This window comes from Platichthys flesus, chromosome 18, assembly GCF_949316205.1.
Source record: "Platichthys flesus chromosome 18, fPlaFle2.1, whole genome shotgun sequence".
Taxonomy (NCBI): Eukaryota; Metazoa; Chordata; class Actinopteri; order Pleuronectiformes; family Pleuronectidae; genus Platichthys; species Platichthys flesus.
Window position 1 is genome coordinate 11,593,549 of NC_084962.1, and position 22,246 is coordinate 11,615,794.

Sequence of the window (22,246 nt, forward strand, 5' to 3'; positions counted from 1 at the left end):
ACATTTGAGCAGATGTTGTGTCAGTCAAGCCCTGATCCCCAACTTTCATTAGCCCTGAGAAAACTGGCCTCAGAAACACTCATCATGTAAAACATGCAGCGGCATACATATTGAACGAGAGGCCGTATGAGGGCCCATGCATGCTCCCTCGATTTCCTCTTCTCCTGCAGTGTTTTCTTGTCTCGACCCCTTTTCTCTTTTAATTTGGCCCCTCTGTTTGTTTTCCTTCATTCTTTCATTAGTAGAAAAAACATAGCAGGCATTCCAGCTGTAATACCACCGAGATTCAGTATCAGTGTGGAGATTCAGACACACACACACACTGCGAGAGAGAGAGAGAGAGAGAGCGGAGATGGCAGTGCACTAGAGACATTATGTATTGCCTCACAATGATTCATCATCATGCTATTTGTGCACGTAGGCAGACACACTGGGACCTTATGGGGATAGTGGGAGATTCCCAAAGAAGACATTCAGACTGGCTCAGAGCTGCATATTGTTTATTTGTTTGATTTTCTCTTTCTTAAACCTATTCAATATTTTTAAGTATATTTTATTTCCAACAGATAGACAACCAACGAGGCAGGAAAACCCAAAGTAAATGAGACATGTACATGATATATGTCATTGGATTAGTCTTCAGACCAAAATAAAAAATGTAAACCAAATGTTACTTCAAAAACTCAAACCTCAAGCAGATTAATATATTTAGCCGTATTTTTCATCACACAGTTGTATGAGGACTAACATACAGTCATTGTCATGTTCATAAAACAGGTTTGAAGCGACTTCTGCTTTGTGACATGCATCATGTTTGAAACATTGACTGTACATTTAAATGGTTCAGGAAGGGAAGCCAACATGCAAGTAACCGAAACTTGTCCACTAGAGGGCGACTCGACTGGTTGCACAAAACGTGTTTCTAAAAAAAAAGTCTATGAGAAAATGACTTTACTTCTCACCTGATATATAGCGTCAGTTAACAATCTCAGAAGGAAGTCAGGGTCTCAAATGCACAGTGGCCAAATGGGCTAAATAGCTAAAACGACACCGAAAATGTTTCCAGGGGACCAAAAAAAGTGATGAACCTGTCTGTAGTTCAAAGCTTTGTGAAATTCCATCACCACTGACCAATATCAGACTTTAATAATGTCACTAATCGAATGCCTTTCTGTATTTTTATAGGTTGTGACCTCTCGGCATCTATACAATTGCTATCTTCATGTCCTCTTCGATGCAGCAAAATGTTCATTCGGTAAAATACTGTCCCCTTTTAGAGTAAAGTAGCCGATAAATCAAAGTATGCATTAAAGCATGGATACTGTATGATTGTCAGCTTGTTGGTGTCCATCCTACACTGACTCACTTTGGGTCCCTCAGGTTCATGCTTTGCCTCAGCAGAAATCCAGATTTATCAGACCGAGCTATGTTATTCAGGTTGTGACCCTAGCATGGTCTTCTTCTGCTGTAGCCAGTCCATCTCAAAGTTGAGATGCTTTCCTCCACACCACACACATATAGAGTGGTTCTCTGAGGTAGCATAGCCTCCTCTGTTAGCTCCAACCAGTCCGACCATCAGAACCGCTGGGTCGAACACCATCTCTGGAGGTTTTTAGTTTTTCGCAGTTTTCTAAGTAAACCCAACACGTGTGTGAAAGTCCAAGGAGATGGGTTTTGGAAATACTCAAACAAGCAGCCTGTCTGGCACCAACAATCACCCCCCAGTCAAGCTCACTGAGATCAGATTTGTTCTGATGTTTGCTGTGAACATAAACTGAAGCTTCTTATTGCAGACTATTATGCACTGCACTGCTGCCACTTGGCTGACTGGACAATTGCGTTATAACGCAGTAAATAAGTTTTATCAATACATACTTATATCACTTTCTTAATGAGCAAAATAAGGGTCTGTATTGACTTCCTGTTTGTCGATTTTGTAGGAGAGGCATCAATCATCAGGGTTGTCCTCACCTCAGCTGGAAGGATTTTCACAGTCCCTTGAAAATATAGAAAAAGCTTCTCTCTGGAAGAGAGCGACATGACGTGTATACATTTTTCCCTGTCAAGGTCGAAAAATGAAACTGTTCTATGGACTAAATCTAGCCTCACTTTGATATTTTTGGGTAATACATCTGTTGAAATGGAATCTATTCTTTTGTCAGTAATAAGGTCAAACAATGGTCCTTCAGGACCATCTGTATAAATGCCCAAGATTGGTTCAAGGGTTGCATGCTTGGTTTTAACAGCCACACCAACAGCCCAACAACCATTCACCTCCACACTCCAGCTGGGTCTCCCAACTGTAAATCCTTCAAAGCCGAGAACAATGCGAGGGCCTTTTCTCTCTGGGTTGTCGGGAAGCTGCTTAGCCGCCTTACTTTCTGACACATGAGTCAGATTCTCTGATAGAATCAGTTGTGTGCCACTGGTGTTTGGGTCCAGAGTTACAGGGGCTGGATGGAAACATGAATACAGACGTTTATGGGACGGATTTTAAGGCATTTCTTTCTCAATAATTTAAAACCTCAAAATATGGTATGCCAGAAACAACAAGGCATTGCTTACTGTATTTGATTATATTCTTCATCTGGTCCCACACTCTGAACAGCAGGTTCCCGACATGTTCAGCCTCATCGATCAGGCCTCCTGGTGGAGTCTCTGGCTCTTGCACGTCGCACTCTGATCTGAAAGAATATTAGGCACCCGGAGAATAACCAGTGAAATATTCTGAAATAATATGTAAAGATAGTATTTTAGTTTGGAGCAATGTACTCATGAAACAACGACAAAAGATGTCACTGTGGTGAGCTGATATTTGCCTCCCAAGGTCAGTTAGGACAAAAGGCGTGGGGACAAAGTGGATAACACAAAATGTATAAATATACAATATATTGCTTGTTGCAGCTTTCTAATATAGATGTCAGAATGATAGTTTTTGGTGCCACGATTATGGTCAGAGGAAATATCAGTTTCACAGATTTCAGGATTATCGATACTATAAAAGGAAAAAGAGACACAACAAGCAATATATAGCTAATAATATAGGTAATGAATAAACAAGGATTTCTCCCCTCGCTTTGAACTCCTCTGACCGACTTTTTTGTAAAGCGCTGGTGGAAATAAGGCTGTTACTTCAGTTCCCTTTTGACAAGTTATTTTTCAGTGGCTCGCGCACACAAGCGCACCGCACGCACACACACAAATCACTGGACACGCGAGAGGCAGGACACCATAGTAAGATATTGTAGCTTTTACAATTATTTCAGTTATGAAACCTAGGTGTTATGAAACCGGTGTTATCGTAAAATCGGTTAATCGCCAAATCCCTACTGTCTACTATGGAGTGAAAAAAGGCTAAGATAGACAAAGAAGCCACTTACCGCTCCAAGGTGGACTTGACATTCTGTCAAAAAGAAAAAAAAAAGACAACACATCAATACCCATAAATTTGTTAGATATTCAATATTACAATCACAAGAAACACATGTGACCACTAATTACCAGCATGAATGCCAGGTTCTCAGGTTTAAGCTCCTGATGAATAGTTTCAATCCTGTCTGTGAGCAAAGCGATCTCTTCATTCACACGAACAATCCTGTTGTGCAGTCTGTCACTTTTGAGCGCCGCCTCCTTGGTACATGGTAATCTGTGGCTCAGTTTGAAGCAATGCAAATTTGGGCATACTGCGCTGATTTTTAACTGTACGTGAACATTGCACTGATGTCATGGTTGTTTCATTCTTGTTTTTACTTGTGATTTGACTTTGGCCCTCGTGAACGAATGAAAGTTGTTTCGAATTTGAATTCAGACATCTTTTGCAGCCTCTAACCTGGACATTTGCTCTCTCACACTCTGGATAATGTCAGGACATTATCCGGAGTTCAGTGCATGTCCGAAAGCAGCATTACCACAAGCCAAGCCAACAGCCCATTCCACACAGGGACGTATAGAATGAGCACTACACTAGTTTTGTAGTGTTTGTACACTTGTTGCTGGCACGATGCACAACATTATAAAAAAATTATATTGGGACAAAATTGTATTATTGCCCCGCCATATAGGGAGAATCATTGATAAACATTTCTTAACAACTTCACACTTTTAAGATAACAAATCAAGCAGTACACAGCTGCTCACCCTGTGCTCCTCTGCTGCTTCATTGATGGGGGCAAAGTTGTGCGTCTCGTGTTTTTGTGCATATCTACAAACCAGACAGATGAGCTGCTGATCGTCCCGACAGAAGAGCTTGAGCTTCTCGTTGTGCACCTTTACACATCCGGAGCTGCTGACGTCGCTCTCTGACTCGCCTCCTGCCTCACGATGTCTGACAGGTCCCTCAGCTCAAAATTACGCGCGGGCCGAGCCATCGTCAAGATCTCCATGCAGACCGGACACCTCTGGACCACGCTCTGTCTCCACCACTCCTGAAGACAGGGCTCACAGAAGCTGTGTCCACACGGCAGGATCACGGGGTCTTGGAATATGTCCCTGCACACCGGGCAAGTGCAAGCCTCCTCAGACTTTGATACGTTAGCAGCCATATTGACTCTGTCTGTCACTTTCCTTTCTGGTGCGCACTCTCAGGCGCTTCACTTTCGTTTTCAGGTCTATTAGTTCAGCCAGTTCTCAGATTAATATCAATAGTCTCCTTTGAACTCTAAACTTTACATGCAACTTACAAACATGCGCGTCAAATTCCTTGATTTCTCCAGAAAGAGGGAGAAGCTTCAAGACGCTGACTTCCACTCACTCTTTCTAATTTGGAAGAATATCTGTATGGAAGATTATCGGTGCCACTCATTAAAAAAAATAAGGGGAGGAAGATTTTATTTTACATTCGTATTTTGAAAATAATGAAGTTGTGAAAGTCTTAATGTTACAAGAATAATTTCGGAAGTTGTAATATTACAAGAAAAAAAGGCGTAATTTTGCAAGAAAAGACTGAACAGTCCTATTATTACAAGCATAACATTGTAATTCATAATCTTCTGGCTGATCAGCACCATATTATCATAATTATCAGGACTTTGAAAATGCATGGCAGATGAAGATGTTTGTAATGTGGATAGTATTTTATCTTTGTAACCGATGGAATATACATTTAACTATTATTTCCATGTAGTTGTCTTTGTAATTAATGAATAACACCAGACTAACAACTTTCTCTCTCCCTCTCTCTCTCCATCTCTCTCTCTAGCACATGTGCACACAAGCTCCGTGCATCAGATTCTCAGCAGTGAAAATCACAAACGATTTGCCCCTTGACCGCCGCAGCAATAGCTATCAAAGGCTAACTGTTTTAACATGACAGGACACATGTGGCCAGCTCCCTCTCTCTTCTCTCTCTCTTCTCTCTCTCTCTCTCTCTCTCTCTCTCTCTCTCTCTCTCTCTCTCTCTCTCTCCCTTGCCTTTTCTAAACCAGATTTAGTTAATCTGTTAAATCTGGATCAACTGTTTCTCCAGTTCCGTGCAAAGTATTTTGACAGATTAGGATACAACTGTTGGCTGAATAAGTACTTATAAGAAAAATTCTAGGATATTTACCTTGAGAGAGAGCAAAAGGTTTTGCAGTTTTTCTGCAAAGTTGTCATTTTTCAGACGTGTGCTCTCGAAGTACATTAAAAACAGTAAAATATTAAAGTGTTTTTTGGCCAAACGCTTTAACTATAGGTTGCCAAACTTCTGCCTCAGTCATTTTTGCTTCAGTTTGGTTTGATATGATTTGTCACTGTCTGAAAACCTCCACCGTCAGTATAGGGGTCAGTGATCAGCCCATCCATCTTTCTCACAGAGGAAACAGTGAATAGTGTGCGCTCGGTTACATAACCTCGCGATAATGTCTCTCACACGGCCATATGCCCTTTTCCCACTGCCTCTCCTCGGCTGGTGTAATTATTAGGCCTGAGGATAGTGGGGCGGGGGTGGATTCTTGCGAGACTGTTCCTATACTTAATATTATGTCTATAACCATAAAACATTCAATCCACATAAAGCCAAGTGTTCTGGATCTGGCCACAGTAGCTTCCCCAGGGTGGCGCAGTAAAAACCGCCCCGAGCTGCCATTAGGTGGAGGGAGCTGGAAGAAATAGTGGACAGAGGCTGGGACCAAGAGCACAGCTGATGGTAAACTAATTTGCCCCCCCCCCCCCCCCACACACACACAAACACACACACAGTGCATCTTGCATTCTTACACACGTACACATTTATTTGGCACACACACTCTGTATTGTATTATACTCTCTCTAAGGAATCTCGAAATGGGACAAAATCGCACACACTCTCTCTCTCTTTCTCTCTCTCTCTCTCTCTCTTTCTCTTCTCTCTGGCTCTTTCCATTTTTCCCCCTCCACCGCTCTCAAACACACTTTTGATCACCATCTCGCCGAGTTAGACATATGCTCCATCATTTGCCTTGAGGGATAAAAGGCCGGGAAGGAATTCAGCGAGACGCTGCAGCGCCGCTCGGCAGACTCTTGGAGAGAAGTGCCATATTTGTGTGTATTAACAGAATTCACCCACGCAGCTTTCCTGTCTGTGTAACACTATACACGTCTAAATCTGGACTTGATATTCAACGTACACTATTTTCGAATGAGGAGAAGAAGACATTACTCATGTCCTTAAGATAATATGTAGTTCCAATTATGGCTGGAGCTGCATGTTAATACCAGCAATCATTCTGCAAGGGCATATGTCTTCATTCAAATGTTTTATGTCTCCATTTAGGATTGAAACTGCTTTTCCTTCCACATGGAAGTGAAAAGCTTGTGAGACAATCTGCTGCTATGATGCAAATTGAAAATTAATTGTTTACAGGAGACCACACACACGATTAAACAATTGCAGAAAGAGCCGAATTGATATCTTGTTTTCATTTACCGCCCAAAGTGTGTCTCTGTTTGTGACTGGACACTCGTAAAGAGAGGGTGAAAAATAAAACAAGATGTAGACCAAGCGTAAACGTCATGGCCGAACATTAGAGGAATTTACGATGTGTTAACTGTTCCCTTTGTTCCTCCCCGTGGCAGCTCGCTCCGGCAATTATGGAAGGCAGCGGCCTGTGATGAGCTCATTACATGCCTTCACCCCTCGTTCTCTTCCTCCCACTCATCTAACATCCTTTTTGAGTGGAAGTAATTGATTGATTGAGTGATTGATTGACACCTCCTGCAATAAGTCATGATGTATTTCCAGCCAATCTGCATCACGTTTTCATGGTCATAAAAAATAAAGCTTTCACTCGCATCTTTGTCACATTGTCAGAAACATTAAACCAACATGCATTTGTCCTCACGCACCACCATCTTCGTATTAATTCAATATTGCGCCTGTTTTCTTTCAATGTCAACGTCAAATCTGAAATCCAACTATGGTTCTGTGCCAAAGTCTCCCCCCCCCCCTCCCCATGTACTCGGCCCCCTGAAATAAACCCCATGCACCATTACATTTAGAAAACCAATTTAGGATGGAGGGTGGGGGCAGGAAAGGGAGATGTATAGGTTAGCTGTAGTAATAATCATAAATCACCTCTGAAATGCTGCCATGTCACATGCCAGACTGCGCCACTAATGACCAGCCCCATCTTTCACCGGGTATTTTTATCTGTGTGCCCTGACACTCGACTTCTGGAAGCGTCCTCTCGTTTTACTTCGTCAGCACCTCGGCCCGGGCTGAGCACAAGTTCCTTGCATATCTATAAATACCAGCCAGCTAAATGGCATTTTCTCTCACCCACCCCCAGCTTGGCAAGAACCCGGAGCTCTGTGACTTGGCAAAGGGCCCCGCAGTCCTACGCCACTAAACATCTTGGGGCTAAGCCCCCCCACCCACCCAAGCGTCACCCTCCGGAGAACAGCTGGACAAAAAAATAGATCCATCTGCCACTGTCTTCAAATTCCAAAGTGGTTTCAGTGTAATTAAACAAGTAGAAACTGGTTTTCACTTGATCTAGTACGAAGTAATAAACATTAATGCATGTGGATCTGTTAAAAGAAATACATGTAGGACGGAGTTTTTGCATTAGATGTAGTTAAAGCATTAACATACAACAGAGCTGGTCGACTCATAGCAATATGCTCACACACACAATATACAGGCCAGAAAAACAAACACACACACCTGTACATGCTTCCTCTGTGCAGAATGTTCTGCCAAGTTTTTTAAGCTCGCTGACATGTGGCACTAGAGACTGCAGGTCAGCGACAGCTTCCTGCTATTTTGGGCTCTGTCAGAGCTTGAGGTTTTAATTTATTCTGCCAGAATGTGTCGATCACTGAGTTGGGTTCAGGCCTGTGTCTGCTGCGGGGAAGGAGGAGGAGGAGGAGGAGGAGGAGGACGAGGAGGAGGAGGAGGAGGAGGAGGAGGAGGAGGAGGAGGAGGAGGAGGAGGAGGAGGAGGAGGAGGAGGAGAAGGACAGAGGAGGAGGCGGACACCAGGGGTTAGGCCTTACTTTTACTGAAGGATTACACTGATATTAATATCATATCATTCCAACCCTTACTCACCATGCCCACTCTCAACACACACACAACATGTCATAAGGTTTTTGGTTTAGTGTATATATTCACAAGCAAGAAATTAGTTATTTTAAATAAGGTGGGAAGCACGGGAAGGATCTTCTGCTTCACACTGTTTTTGCTCTACCTACTATTTGGAATGGGCACCTGTGGAGCGAGGTGTATTCCATGTCATTTTTCCTAGGGAAGCTCATCAATGTAATTGCAGGAGAAAAGTAATGACTGAGGTATCATGTGTCTGCAGCCCTAAAAACAGACTAACGGCACAGGGAGATATACTGTATATACTATAAAAACACTATTTATACTATATATATTCCAAAGCAGACGCAGACTAAGACAGCAGATTTACTGCATAGACGGTTTTAGTTACATGCATTTCACTGTGCATGTAAAATCAAGTGCCAATAGGTTGCCAGAGGTAGGCCATTAAGTGCATATGAATATGTGTATTGAGCCTAGGAGTTAAAGGACTGCAGAGATTAAGTTTTGGTCTTTGTTTCATGATATATTCCTGAACATATCTGTAAGCGTGGACACACATACATGCACAATGAGCATCTGAGGCCATTAACCACGTGCAATGCTTACAATGTATAATGAACATTGCACTAATGTGCAAGATGGCTGTGTTCCTATCAGTGACATTTTGGCTTCTTTCTGTAAAGTGGAAGGAAGTGAAGACACCTGCTCCATCTTAATATACCGTCTATGGTTAGAGTGATTAGTTGCATTGGAAAATAGATGCCACGATTTTCATAATGGAAGTTGTTCATCTTGAGGTTGATCATTATAGATTAACGTTCACCTGAATTTCATGGATTCCTGAACACTCTGTGTCCCTACAAACCCATAGTGAAGAGAAACTTACTTCCAATGGGGTGGGAAGCCAGTTTGGGATTATGCCCTGGTCACTGCACTCTTTCGAGAAACATTGCAGTTGAACGCGAGAGACCTCTGTTCCCCTTCCCGTTTCCAACCGACAGTCCATACTTCTCTTTTTTAAAGCGTGACCACAATCAATCCTGGAACTCAACCACATATTCATTTAATTGCAACCATGATGACGAAGCTCGACTAAAGCTAACCACAATGTTTCCCTGACCTTAACAAAGTAATTATTCTAACCAAAGTATGATCTTTCCCTTAACACAACCAAGTCGTTTCATGGCATCGTCACTTCATAAATTTGATTTATTCTTCAACAGTTATTTGCCGTGGTTTGGACGGGCACAGACTCATGATGTCTGCCTGATGTACAGAGGTGTTGTAACAGAATCATCATCTATGCATAGTCCTACAGACAGCACGGACTAACAAGGTATTTATTGTTTCTTATGGAGGAGATCCAAGCACAATGGAATTTATTCCCTTCTCACAATTGACAAGACAGTGAAGAGGGATTAATCCGAAGCTTGGTTTTCAACCATTGACGTGTGGGTCACGTCGCTAATACTGAATCCATGTTCTCCTGCGGCCTGCTGCCGGGACCCGCTCCAGGGACCAGTGAAACAGACAAATGGAAAAGGAAAATGAAGGGATGAAAAGGATGAAAAGTGGTGAGGATAAACAGAAAATGAACAAGTCAGCTGCCTCTTCTCTCTGCTCCCTCTGTTTTTTATTTTGCTTTGGAAATGCAAAGCGAGGGACTTTCTATTTCTCTCTCTAGGCCTGCCAGCCAATGCCACAAAGGACATCAGTCTTTTTTCTCTGTGTTTGTGTACAGAGGACGATGCCAGGGAAACTTAAGCTCTTTTCATTCTCCACAATATTACATTGAAAAGTCTTTGCATAAACAAATAAATTGCATTTGTGTGCATGAGAGAGACAGAGAAATGTACTTGTGTGTGTGTGTGTGTGTCAGAATCATCTATAAAACAACAATCGCGGATCAGTCAGAGACACTGCTGACATCATCATCCCAAATAAATGACAGCATGGTGAAAGAGCGCTGGGCCGAGGCCAGCGGGATCCGAAAGTCACAGAATCCACAAGCCATAACAAACATACAATTTTTTCAAATAAACTTAACTCTGAGGCCAAACCCGTCATCTGCTTTTTGGAGGGGGTGACACGGAGGAGCAGTGGTGTCTGATCTTCCCCTCATAAGATTTATGTTTTGTACATTCAGCATGTTTTCTGGATGGTGTGTAATTGTTTCCTGTTTAATCTGTAAACATATTATCTGTATGGTCTCTCTCTGTCTGTGGGATTGTCATGTCTCCCCTTATATTGAGTCTTTCAGTGGCTGTCTCATCCCTTCAACTCAGAAGCCGTCCGTGTCACAAGCTGTACATTCAGATGGACGACACGTCCCCACTTCCTCACATTATCCAAAGATGAAGCCTAAATATTATGGATTTGAACGCTGCCATAGAGTCCATAGGGAAGAAGCCACAGTAGCGACGTCCTGTGGAAGCATACGCTTGACCAATCAGAATCAGTTTCGGCTGTCAATCATGACATTTCCCCCTGTTTTTACAGCATCAAATGACAAATTTTCTTACTTGAAAAATGAACACTTGGACAAACAGAAGCGTGATAAAGAACTACATAAAACCATCTGACTTTTTAGTTTGGTTCCATCCACTAACATGGAGGAGGCAGGGATTATAACCTGCGATGCAGCCGGCCACCAGGGGGAGATTGACACGATTTGGCTTCACTCTTGGGGAGCTGGTCCATCCCTGTAATCAGTCTATGGTCTGCATCCACCACAGTGCAGTGTTGTATTAGTAGGACACACACCCTAGTGTTTATTAAACATCTAAAGACTGTACATATATTTTCTACATTAGATATAATATAACCTAAAAAGTAATAAATATTCTGACTTGATCGTTTATTTCATTTTCATTTTTAATAGGCCATTCTTAGGAAAAACATAAACTAAATTGAATCAAATATCTAAATCAAATTAAAAACATTTATATAGACATGAGAGGCGGTGGTCTAGTGGCAGAAACTTGGACTATGGGCAGAGAAGGTCTCTGGTTCGTCTCTGGTTCGACTCCATGGAGAGACAACAAAAAGACAAACCTGGATTGATCTGTCCAAACATCCAAGAGTCTCCCTACCCTGTCTAGTGCCCCTGAGCAAGGCACCTTACTCCCCCAACATCTGCTCCCTGAGCCGTACATGGTCGCTCACTGCTCTGTGTGTCCTGCACCAGATGGGTCAAAAGCAGAGATTAAATTTCCCTACCTGCATGAGTGTGCCTTTGCATGTTTGTGCATGTGTTTGGGACTAATAAAATGCATCTTAATCTTAATATATGCTGATATTCATACACAATCCTTAAATACATCTGCATACATGCACAAGCCTCTGAAGAATGAATCTACTGACTCTTAATTGACATTAACTTAAACGTTACTAAGTGAGTATGGGAGTAGGAAAAAGCAACATGCTTATCCTGCCCACATCTTGTCTATACCACTTATATCAATGTGGTATGCTCCAGTGTGTATTATACCCAACAGAAATAATTGCATGTACATAGAAATAAACGATAGATAGAAAGATAGATAGATAGATAGATAAATCACCCTCCCTCCACCCCTTCCCATCCTTTGGTCACTTGCCCAATAGCGTCCACATGGCAGCTGTGCGCATGCGCAGCGCCTCCGGTCTCCAGTAATGAAGTTGAGTGTAATGCCTGTGAACAGCCTGCTGCTCCAACTTGGCCGCGGACTGAAAATAATGGTGTTCCCAGCAGTAGTGAGCGGATCTCGGTTCACCGACACCGAGGCCCGGGACGTGCGCGTATTGACTTTGTAATTTTTGTTTTGTTTAGACAAGTTCGAGTTGCTGCTCCGGCTCGTGAGTGTGTGTGTTTTTATACATATTTGAGTGTGTTTGTGTCTGGCCGGTCATGGGCAGCAGTGCGTGAGGCGCCTCGGTCCAGTCAGTGACAGGCTGCAGACAGCAGGGAGAGCTGTGCGCGCACACACACACACGCGCACACACACAGACGAACACGCACACGCACACACACACACGCGCACACACTGCATTTGATCATGATAGCGTCCAAGAAGTGAAGGAAATCTGGGAGCTGGTTTCTCGCTGGGACGGACGTCATTTGGATACAGGTACAGTCACTTCTCTTTTTATTTATTTTCTCTTTAATTATTTATTTACACTCCTGTAGTTCTACTCGGACAAATATCAGGTCCGTGTCTGAGCTTTGTGGATGATAACTTGACAACTGACACAGGGATTGCCTATTTTATTTATTTTTTAATATGGCTCTTATATTAAAATTTTAAATATGGCATAGAATAACAAATACATTAATGTCCAAACAACGAAATTGCAAATAGTTAAAATTTCACAATGATAATGTTATTATATATTTCTTTAGGTGAGTTGTTGTTTTAATAAAGTGACATACCTGGTAATAAATCAAAGGATGTGTTATTTAATGGAGTCGATAGGATGGAGCCCATAGCCTGCTTCATCCAGGTTAAACACGCTTCAGGTGATATATAATTTTTAATTTCAGATAAACCTCTTTTAACATTAACACTACATCAATCAGAATTGTATCAACCTCATTACACCTGTAGAAACTTTTATTATAAGGTAAACATTTTAAAATCCATTGATAAACAAATTGAATAGCTTTTTAATATGATAATTATTTTCCAGCTGAAGGTCAGTGTCACTGCGTCATCATCTTGTCCAGATTTCATCAGTGGACTGATAGAGGGCTTCACTCTTCCCACTGGGTCCAGTCCACTGGGTCTTTTCTCCCCATCGTCCCCGTGCACCTCTGCTCCCACGTGGAGTTTGTGTTTATATTTGATATGTGGGAAATAGGAATCTTATACCTACTTGGCGCTCGGGGGCTTGAGTTGCCTCTGGCCATTGGCCGGTCCCTAACAACATGACAAGTTACGCGTTGACTCAAAATCTGATAGGGCCTGCTGCGCCGTAATCCACACAGGTCGGGTTTCACATTAAGGACTCATACTTAATCAACGCGCAATAATGCGTGAGAGGAGGAGAGGTGGAGATTTGGAGAAATTCATAAAAGTCCGGCAGACGTAGAGCACAACAAATAAAAATGAATATCAGGCCTTTTTTAATTTAAATTCAATTACTATTTAGTATAAAGTTTTAACAAGAAACTGTGCGTGATTTTTTGCTGAACAAAACTACTGTGGACTGTCCTATTAGAACATGTTTAAAAATGTTCGAAAACAATATTGTAAATTTATGATTTTTCGATCCAAAATCATTTGTCTTTATGTCATATTTATTTTACACTTTTTTTGCTTCTTTTTGCTATTTACTTATATTATTTTATTATCGCTGTTATACACCTCCACTTCATTAATTTAAAAATAATTTCAATATAAGACTTGATAAACATCTCTGTACAATTTGACGCATTAACACTGCATTTAACCAATTCAAAAAATGTCTCTTGATTTATTTTGCCATGTTTCTGGCATTTTATAGTTTTCCTGTAGTAACCTAGTAATAAGACATATATTTTTTAACGACAGGCACAATTGCTCCCACAGCTCTTTCTAATTAAAGATGTGAGTGAAGAAGTGTGTCTACATCCTTCATGTTAACTGTAAAGACATTTGTGATGATTATTCCTCTGACCGTGCCATATTAAAAATAATGAAAAAGAAGCGATTGGTGCGTAAAAAGCGATGAAGTCAATAAACGTTGAGTCGAATGTGATACGTGGCTGACTCTCCACTCCAACCTGTCCGTGCAGCCGGCAGCAGGCTGCGGTCTGTCCTGCATGCGCCTCTCCTCGGCTTTTACGGCGTGAAATTACCGCAGTACAGGCCCGTTCCAGTGCAGAACATTCTAGCCCCCCCCCCCCCCCCCCCCCCCCCCTCTGCTCCTGCGCACTCCCCATGCGTGTCTCTTAAGTCGCTGTCAATAACCATAGTGAGAAATATAATTCTCTCTGCTGGGACCCAGAAGGAAATGGCAGGCATTATTGATTCCCTGTGCAGTGTCAGGTAACCGCTGGCTGGTTGTACAGGGCCGTGTGAGGCATTCGTGTGCAGTGGGACACATGCACTTATACAAGGTGGTGGGCATCAAACCATGGAGGCTGTCAGCAACTCACACTAGTTCATTTTTTAAAAGCACCAGCTATTATATACGTGTTTTTTTTATTTAAGAAGGGCAATCAAAATCTGCTCACTCCTTTATATGGCCCAGGCGTGTTACATTTAATTTATAGTATGTGAATTAAACTTGCCTATAAATTTATAGTAGCCTGTATAAGTTAAACACTTTAATGTTCCTCTGGGTGGTTTACGTGCGCTCACGGTTCACTACCCGCTCCAGGAGAATATAAGGGGAGAGTGAAAGGCGACCAGATAGAGAGCTGATTCTGCCCTCCACAAAGGTGAGAGAGAGAGGGATGGAGAGAGAGAGAGAGGGAGGGGGGGGTAGGAGAGGAGGAAGAGGAGGGAGGGGGTGAGGTTGGTGGGTCAAGGGAGGCTTGGGCGCAAATCAATTCACCTGAGAGACGCATTATTGTCTTCGGTTTCAGGCGAGGAGGAGCTGAACGCTATGAAAAATTAAAAGGATGCCAGTGAGTTTAAAGGATCGAGCCAGAAAAGTCCACACAGGCGCACACACATACACAGACACACACACAAACACACACACACACACGCGCACACACACACAGACACTAAAGTAACTGAAAAAAGTCAAATAATCCTCGGATTTAATGTTTGCAACCCATGTTTTTAGAGACAAGCCATCCTTACCAGTGATTATTAAAGAGTAAAACATTCCTTTATCCCTCATGTTCTTTTAGTGTGAATGCAACATCATACACATACTAGTGGTTTGAATTGTATGATATATAGTTTCATTATACCTGCACCCGCTGAGCACACCTCATAGCACTTTTCAGTCTGTGAAAGTGCAGGTGCAGAAAAAATATTTATTCACTTTAGCTGAGGTGAAATAGATCAAATGCATAAAGATGTGGTTTTCTTAGGGGGGAAAACTGGAAATGGTTCAGTCCCGCTCTTACCACACTTTGTGGGAACCGCAGCTCTAATGACAGGGAAGGACTTTTGTGTTTTCATGCGAGTGTGTGTATTTGCAGCCCACTCTTTTGTTTGACCGTCAAACGCTCCTTGCGGCCTTTGCACGATTAAGCCGAGAGGAGCCATTTTGGGCCGATCTGTTGGGATGATTGTTTTCCCATTGTTTTCAGGCTTTTGTTGCAACGTCACAATGTCACTTCGGCAAAAAAAAATTCTCATTGCAACATCTGACCCTGGCAGAAAACGATCACCTCGGCCCCTGTGTCGCTCCAGACTCAGGCACCAACCTGTCTGTTGTCTAGTATTAATAGGGTCACCCGCCGTCTATGTACACTAACCAGCCACTGTGTCTGTGGTCCTGAGCCAGCCAGGCAGCCGTATCGTTTACACTTCTCCATTTTCATTGTTGATATTTACTTCTGCAATTATCTCTCCACTTCACCCTCGGCCGAAGATGATATGCTGAAGTTATAGCTGCTGCTTCCCTCCTCCAGTCTCCTGTTGCTCACACATAAACACACTGACAGACGGCCTGACCGACAGATGCTCACAGACGTGAAAACAAATATATGCAGTATGATTGGTTTTGACATCCAAAATGGGAGGATGAGTGACCAAATTTGACAGTGAGACCCAGCCGGTTGTTTTTAAAATCCTCTTTTCACCAGAGTCCCTGCAGAGCAGTTAGTACAGGTGCTCATATAGGCGTGTGCATCAGTAAATAAAATATGCTACTTGTGATTTCTATCCACTCACCAACATTACATTTCTTCATCTCGGCCCCTCAGGTCTGCAGTGGATCACAACCAGAGGAGCCATGGAGGCCTCACAGGACCTCAACGAACAGATGGTGAGTTAAAGGCTACTGTATGCATGTGAGTGTGTGTGTGTGGGGGGGGGGGGGTGGTTGAGTTTACCTTGTATCGGCCACACAAGTCTGAGGAATGAGTGCAGTGGAGGGATGCATGTCTGTCCATGTGTGTGTGTGTGTGTGTGTGTGTGTGTGTGTGTGTGTGTGTGTGTGTGTGTGTGTGTGTGTGTGTGCGCTAACAAACAGCAGATGTGGTTCACCGAGGCCACAGTAACCATATGGCAGCAGTCGGTGTGAGTGAGACTCGGACATATACATCAATTTAGGAACCTTGGGTGAGCTTGCACAAACGTGTGCGTGTAATTCAAGACAATTCGTGATTACAACATTTTCAAAAGTTGGGTTTATTTTGTGTCACTCCCATATCTTTTTAAAACTCAATCATTCACACGCGCACACATGCAAACAAACACACATGGCCCGGGGCTTGGTTAGTGTCACAGCTCAGCACGCCGTCTCTGCGTCAGCACAGCGTCCCAGTTCTGCTTGTTTAAAGATCAGGCCGTATTGTTGGGAAAATGATTTTGGCGGCGAGCGAGGTCCACTCGCATTTCAAAGTCGTTAGTCAGCCACCAGAACAGGTGTAATTTCATCTCCTCCTCCTCCTCCTCCTCCATCAAGCCTGGTTCTCTCTCTCTCTCTCTCTCTCTCCCTCACTCCCTCTCTCCGCTCTCTCTGACCTGCCAGCCTCGGCAGTAATAATAGCACGAAGTGGGACAGAGCACATGAAGTATGTTGTTTTTCTCCAACTTTTTTTGTGTTGCTCCGTCAGACTCGCCCCGGGTTGGATTACGTGCTGACCCCGGTGGAGAACTGTCACTCACACGGAACTGTACAATGCACGAGCGCGGCAACGCAAACACTAGCAGTGAATTATTAAGACACAAAGCCGGAGAGAAAGAAGATGAGGAGAGGAGCATCCATCTTGTCCTGCTGCCATCCACAGATCAAATATTGATGTCCATATTCCACAATTACTTCACCTGCTTTAAATAGGGCAGTGATATCATTTATAATGTGAATCTGAGCTGCGGCTCAAAGACATTGATTAATTGTTCAGGTTGGAAATGAGACCTCAGAGCAAGGGCAGATTTTAATCATATACCCCACAGGCCTATACGATGATCGAGCTGAGATTTCTGTCTGGTAAAAATATTCAAATTTACCACATAAAGCCGATATTTAGTCGGTTAAATTTGATAAGTTGTTGTGAATTAATCTTTAAATCAGTATCATCAGTACAATAAACCCACAGTTTCCAGTTTTTCATTCGTAAACAAAAAGTTGTTTTAGAACGATAATAAGATATATTTCAATAATAAACAAAACCACAATGTAAACACTGGGGAGGTCATCATTGTGTGTAAAGTTATGCAAAGCAGGGAGATGAAGTGTATAAGAAAACTAGACGGGCAGTGCCAAGATCCAACAGTGAGAAACCACACTTAAATTCTCTGGATCTGGATTTAAATTTTGATCTGCTCCAAATTGCAATACAAATATTATTCATCAACATCCATCAATTATTCTCTGAGAAATCAACAAAAAAGAGAAACAATGAAAAACACCCTATATCACAATGTTAAAGAATGTTACTTCATCCTTCCACCAAGGTTCACAGTGATCCGGCCAGTAGCTTTTGCACAATCTATAAACAAACAGACAGACAGACAGGAGAGAAAACTCATTGGCCGAGGTAATAAAGCAGTCATGATGACAGCTGCTATGTAAGGCTGCATCTAACAATTTTGATGATCAATTTGCAGAATGGTCAGACAGTAGTAAAACATGCACATAACTCATTCCTCAAGCCTGAGCTGATAAATTGAAATGTCTTGTTTTGTCCCATTGACACTCCACAACACAGAGCATCTGAGCTCCAAAGTCGACTTTAACTGATTAACTATATCAGAGAAGTTGACAGTCAATCGTCATACGGAATTATACGACAGCTTACACTCATTCACTTCAACCTCAACTGAAAATGAATGTTGTAATTTGTAAATTAATTCCTGCGGTTTCAATTAATTTCCTTTCAGTGTTTCCCTCTTGTCAAATATTTAAACTGAAAGTAGTCCATTCTCTGCCACTTCATTGAAGCAGGCGTCTCTCGAGTGACAAAGAAAACCGCGCAGACCTCACACACCAAGTTTCGGGGAGTTGTCTGTTGATACCTGATACCCCCCTACCCCTCCCCTCTACCCTTTATAGTCAACCCCGTCCGTATATTTCCTCCACCCCGCCCTTTTCCCCCACCCCATCCGTCGCACATCATCTGGGTTACGGTCAGGCGTCCTATCTGGCCGCCTGCTTGCCGAAGGCCAGCCTGCCGTCTGGGGTCCTAGGGGAGCTCTTGGAAGAAGCCCAGGGCAGGGCCAACGGTGGTTAACCCTGTAATGCTACTTTTAGCCCCTTTAAGTGTCTCACTCCACCTGTTGTCACATACTTGTTTAGCTTCGGAGGAAAAGTGATAACTGTTTTGTTGACGTCGTTGTATTGGGGTGATGCTCGGCGGGTTCAGACGAGAGTGATTCAGCTTGGATCAAATGTTCGATTATGAAGTTAAGTGAAATCATTGGTATTCATTTCTAGCAGAAGAAACATAGAGCAGCAGAAGTCCAAATACCCACGAACTCCAAACACGGTCCCTCAATGACTCTTGATCCCGACAGAGGCCTGATTGAAGTCACCAGTCTCTTGGCTTGTGGAGGAAGCAGTGAAAGATGGGGTGGGGGGAGAGGCAGCGTATGTTGATCCCGGGGAGCCTTGCAGGATTTAAACGTATGACCATCAGAGGAAAAAAAGAGAGCGAGAGATGAAGCAAGGGGGGGTGATATGATGAAAAAAAGGGGGAAAAGGGCCCTTTTAGGTCATAGCCTTTTTCCTCTGGTGGACTGGGAGAGGCCCTGAGTATGGCAGCTGTCCCAGTGTGTGTGTTTGCGTGCATGTGTGTGTATGTATGTGTGTGTATGTGTGTGTGTGTATGACGGAAAGAGAGCGAGAGGGAGAGTTAGAGGAGGAAAAGGGGTCGGGTTGCACCCCTCTTTCACCCCTACAACCCCATACAGACACATTCACACAAAGTTACATGCAGCAGCAGTAGCTAAATACGAGCACAGCCCAACCCCGATTGCCAAGATTGCATTGGCGTCATGGACAGTCTGCCCGGCGACAAGGCATGTGCACGGACCACAGGAGTGTGGAGTGTAACAGCTACCCACTGGCATCCCTCTAGTAGGCTGGCATCCTGGTTGTGGCACCGAGGCGCACTTCAATTTCAGCTTAGTGTACAGTGATTCTTTTAAGATTTATGTTTAGTTGACAGCTGAGCGTTGCTGGGAGGGCCTGACGTTCAGACTCCTGGTCACCTCCGTCTGAGCCGCAGCACGGGAAGGAAATATATAGGACATTTAATATTGTCATGAAATAAAAGCTATGATTCTTGATTTTTTTATAGGGCAAAGCAGGAGATGAAGTCAAAGAGAAGCGTGTAAAAAAAGAGAAAAGCGGAGTGTTTAAAAACTGTTTATCCTATGATATCCCTTGTTTTTTTTTCCTCTGACATACTTACAGACGGCTGTTCATGCAGATCCCCAACTGTATTTATACTGTTTGTACCGAAGTTATTTACAGTATCTGTAATATTTAATCAAGTCATATAGTGACAAATGGAATCTAAAACTGAATAAAGTGAAATCACTGAAATTTCAAAATAAATGCTGATGCCTCTGCTGTCAAGACTCGAGCTGATGTTGACAGGATGCTGTGTTGGTTTTTGAGGATGGAGAACCTAACTCATATCGCATCCTTTCACCAAGACTCGTAAAAAGCCTTTCGGTAGTTTAAGCTAGCGTTAAGAATAAAATCAGGGTCGAACAGCTAGCATGGTTCTGTGAAATGCTGACAAATCCACCACTTATTCGCACCTCTAAACCTCAGCACTCAACATTTGTACATTTGTTTTCATTCGCTAGAGTATCTCTCGGCAGAGGCTGTAGTAACTCAATTAAAAAGGCTATAGAGGTGGTGGTCGGATGGTTTTATTACCTTTGGATAGAACCAGTGGCTAAAAGTTTCCCCATGCTTCTGCTCTTTATGCTAAGCTAAGCTAAACAGCTGCTGATTGTAGGAGCTTTCTATAACATTCATTAGGACAGCTTTTGAACGCATTTCCCAACTTGATTCATTATTTCTTCAATATTTCTATATATTTATATTCCATACACAATATTCTAATACAGTGTATGTTCTCTGGTTTATTAGAATTTCAAAAAAAAGTATTAAATTCACCCATGTAGGGAACTGGTGAATGTTAGAGTTTTGTGACAGCCCAGGTGAATACCATAGATAAATAATCCCACTTTCATGAAAAGCCTTTATTTTGACATTACGTTTATTGAAGGTGCATGAAACAGTTGAAACATCTGTCTTCCACTGGGAACTATTCTGTCTCGTCTAGGTTCAGGTCATCTATAACTCATATTTGAGAGTTGAGAGCGAGTCTGGTCGTCCTGGGAAAGCCAGCTAGGTGTGAGGTCAGCGGGTCACAGACGGCCTGTGAGCCGATCACCGTCTGACAGAGTCCAAACCCCCCCAAACAGACTGGAGAATCCATCTAGGAAGCCAGAGCAACCGGCGTGGGCTTTCTAGAGGAACGCACCAGACAGGAAACCACATGATATGTGTGCTTGAGTGTCTGCGGTGTGTTTGTGTGAGAGCATATATGTGTGTGTGTGTGTGCGTGTGTGTGTGTGTGTAGGTGTTTCTTGCTCTGTTTTACACATATTCTTTCTGTGGTGTGGGACAGCTGAGGTCATCTGAGTGGAGAGTGCAGGTTGTCTCATATCGTGACCCCGCTTGCTTAACGGCAGCCAATCAGAGCTCATCGTTTCACGCCAACATTCCTAGCTTTATTGATCACATTATTGCCAGATGTTCCACTTCTCTCGGTTTTAACACGATGAAGTCGATTCTTAAAGAGCGTGATGACACTGATTTCCGACCGTTGAAAAAATTAGATGAGCAGAAGTTGTTCCTCGTAAAAACATTTCAATCTCCGTTCCCAGTAACTTCCACTAATAGAGCCCCTGATAGCACAGCCCACCTTTTGTTCACTCGCTCTACTCATCTGCCAGTGGTTACCAAAAAAAAGGAGCATATTTCCTCATTTTGCTGGGAAGGAAATGAAATTGCAACAATTGTGCTTTGGTTACGGAGGAACCTGCCTGCTACGCCTGCCGCGAGAACTTCCTCTGCCGCTGTGCTGGGAGATTGGATTTCTCTCTCAGCATCTGAGAGGTAGCGGAGGGTTCGCTGAGGCCAGATGGGCTGTAACCGGGTCTCTGTAAGGACTGACCTAATACCATCAGTTTTAAACTAATTTGAGCTTTTAATTATTTCTGTTCTACATACATATACTTTATTTTTTCAAATGTATGTATTTGCCTTATCAAGCAAAATGGTCTTCTGGATGATGAAATTACAGAATTTCAATTAAATTTCTTGTTTTGTCTCAAATTGAATTGATTAATTTACAATTAGTACCGTAGACCTATATAAAATCTCACTACCGGAGAAATGACTTGGTTGAATTTGTCACGAATCTGCTTGTTCATGCACCAATCCAACTGTTATTCTTTCTATAAAAACATCAATTTATGATAGCATCTGATCCCCATGCTCTCTTCTCCCCAAATTTGTAATCTTTATTTTTACATATTGTCATATGAGGCCATGGACTGCTGTGGTACCAAAAAGAAGAGCCATTATGTGGTTCATTGTATCCTGTAAATCAGATCAATGCATTGCT

The 22,246-nt window shown here is 42.7% G+C and overlaps 1 protein-coding gene and 1 pseudogene across 7 annotated transcripts in view; one reads left to right on the forward strand and one right to left on the reverse strand.

Annotated features, from left to right (window-relative positions):
• Positions 1-520: 520 nt before the first annotated feature.
• LOC133973924 (zinc-binding protein A33-like) lies at positions 521-6,382 on the reverse strand (annotated as a pseudogene).
• A 5,831-nt stretch (positions 6,383-12,213) lies between these two features.
• Positions 12,214-22,246, forward strand: part of eya4 (EYA transcriptional coactivator and phosphatase 4) — a 43,700-nt gene continuing 33,667 nt past the window's right edge. For 4 of the 7 annotated variants that reach the window (XM_062411869.1, XM_062411871.1, XM_062411872.1 and 1 more), the window contains exons 1-2: positions 12,219-12,614; positions 16,355-16,416. In XM_062411869.1, coding sequence (XP_062267853.1) covers positions 16,384-16,416 — 33 coding nt within the window. In that variant the 5' untranslated portion in view covers positions 12,219-12,614; positions 16,355-16,383. Of the gene's footprint in view, positions 12,615-16,354; positions 16,417-22,246 lie in introns of all 7 variants that reach the window. The other 3 variants (XM_062411870.1, XM_062411876.1, XR_009924611.1) reach the window with 2 other exon arrangements.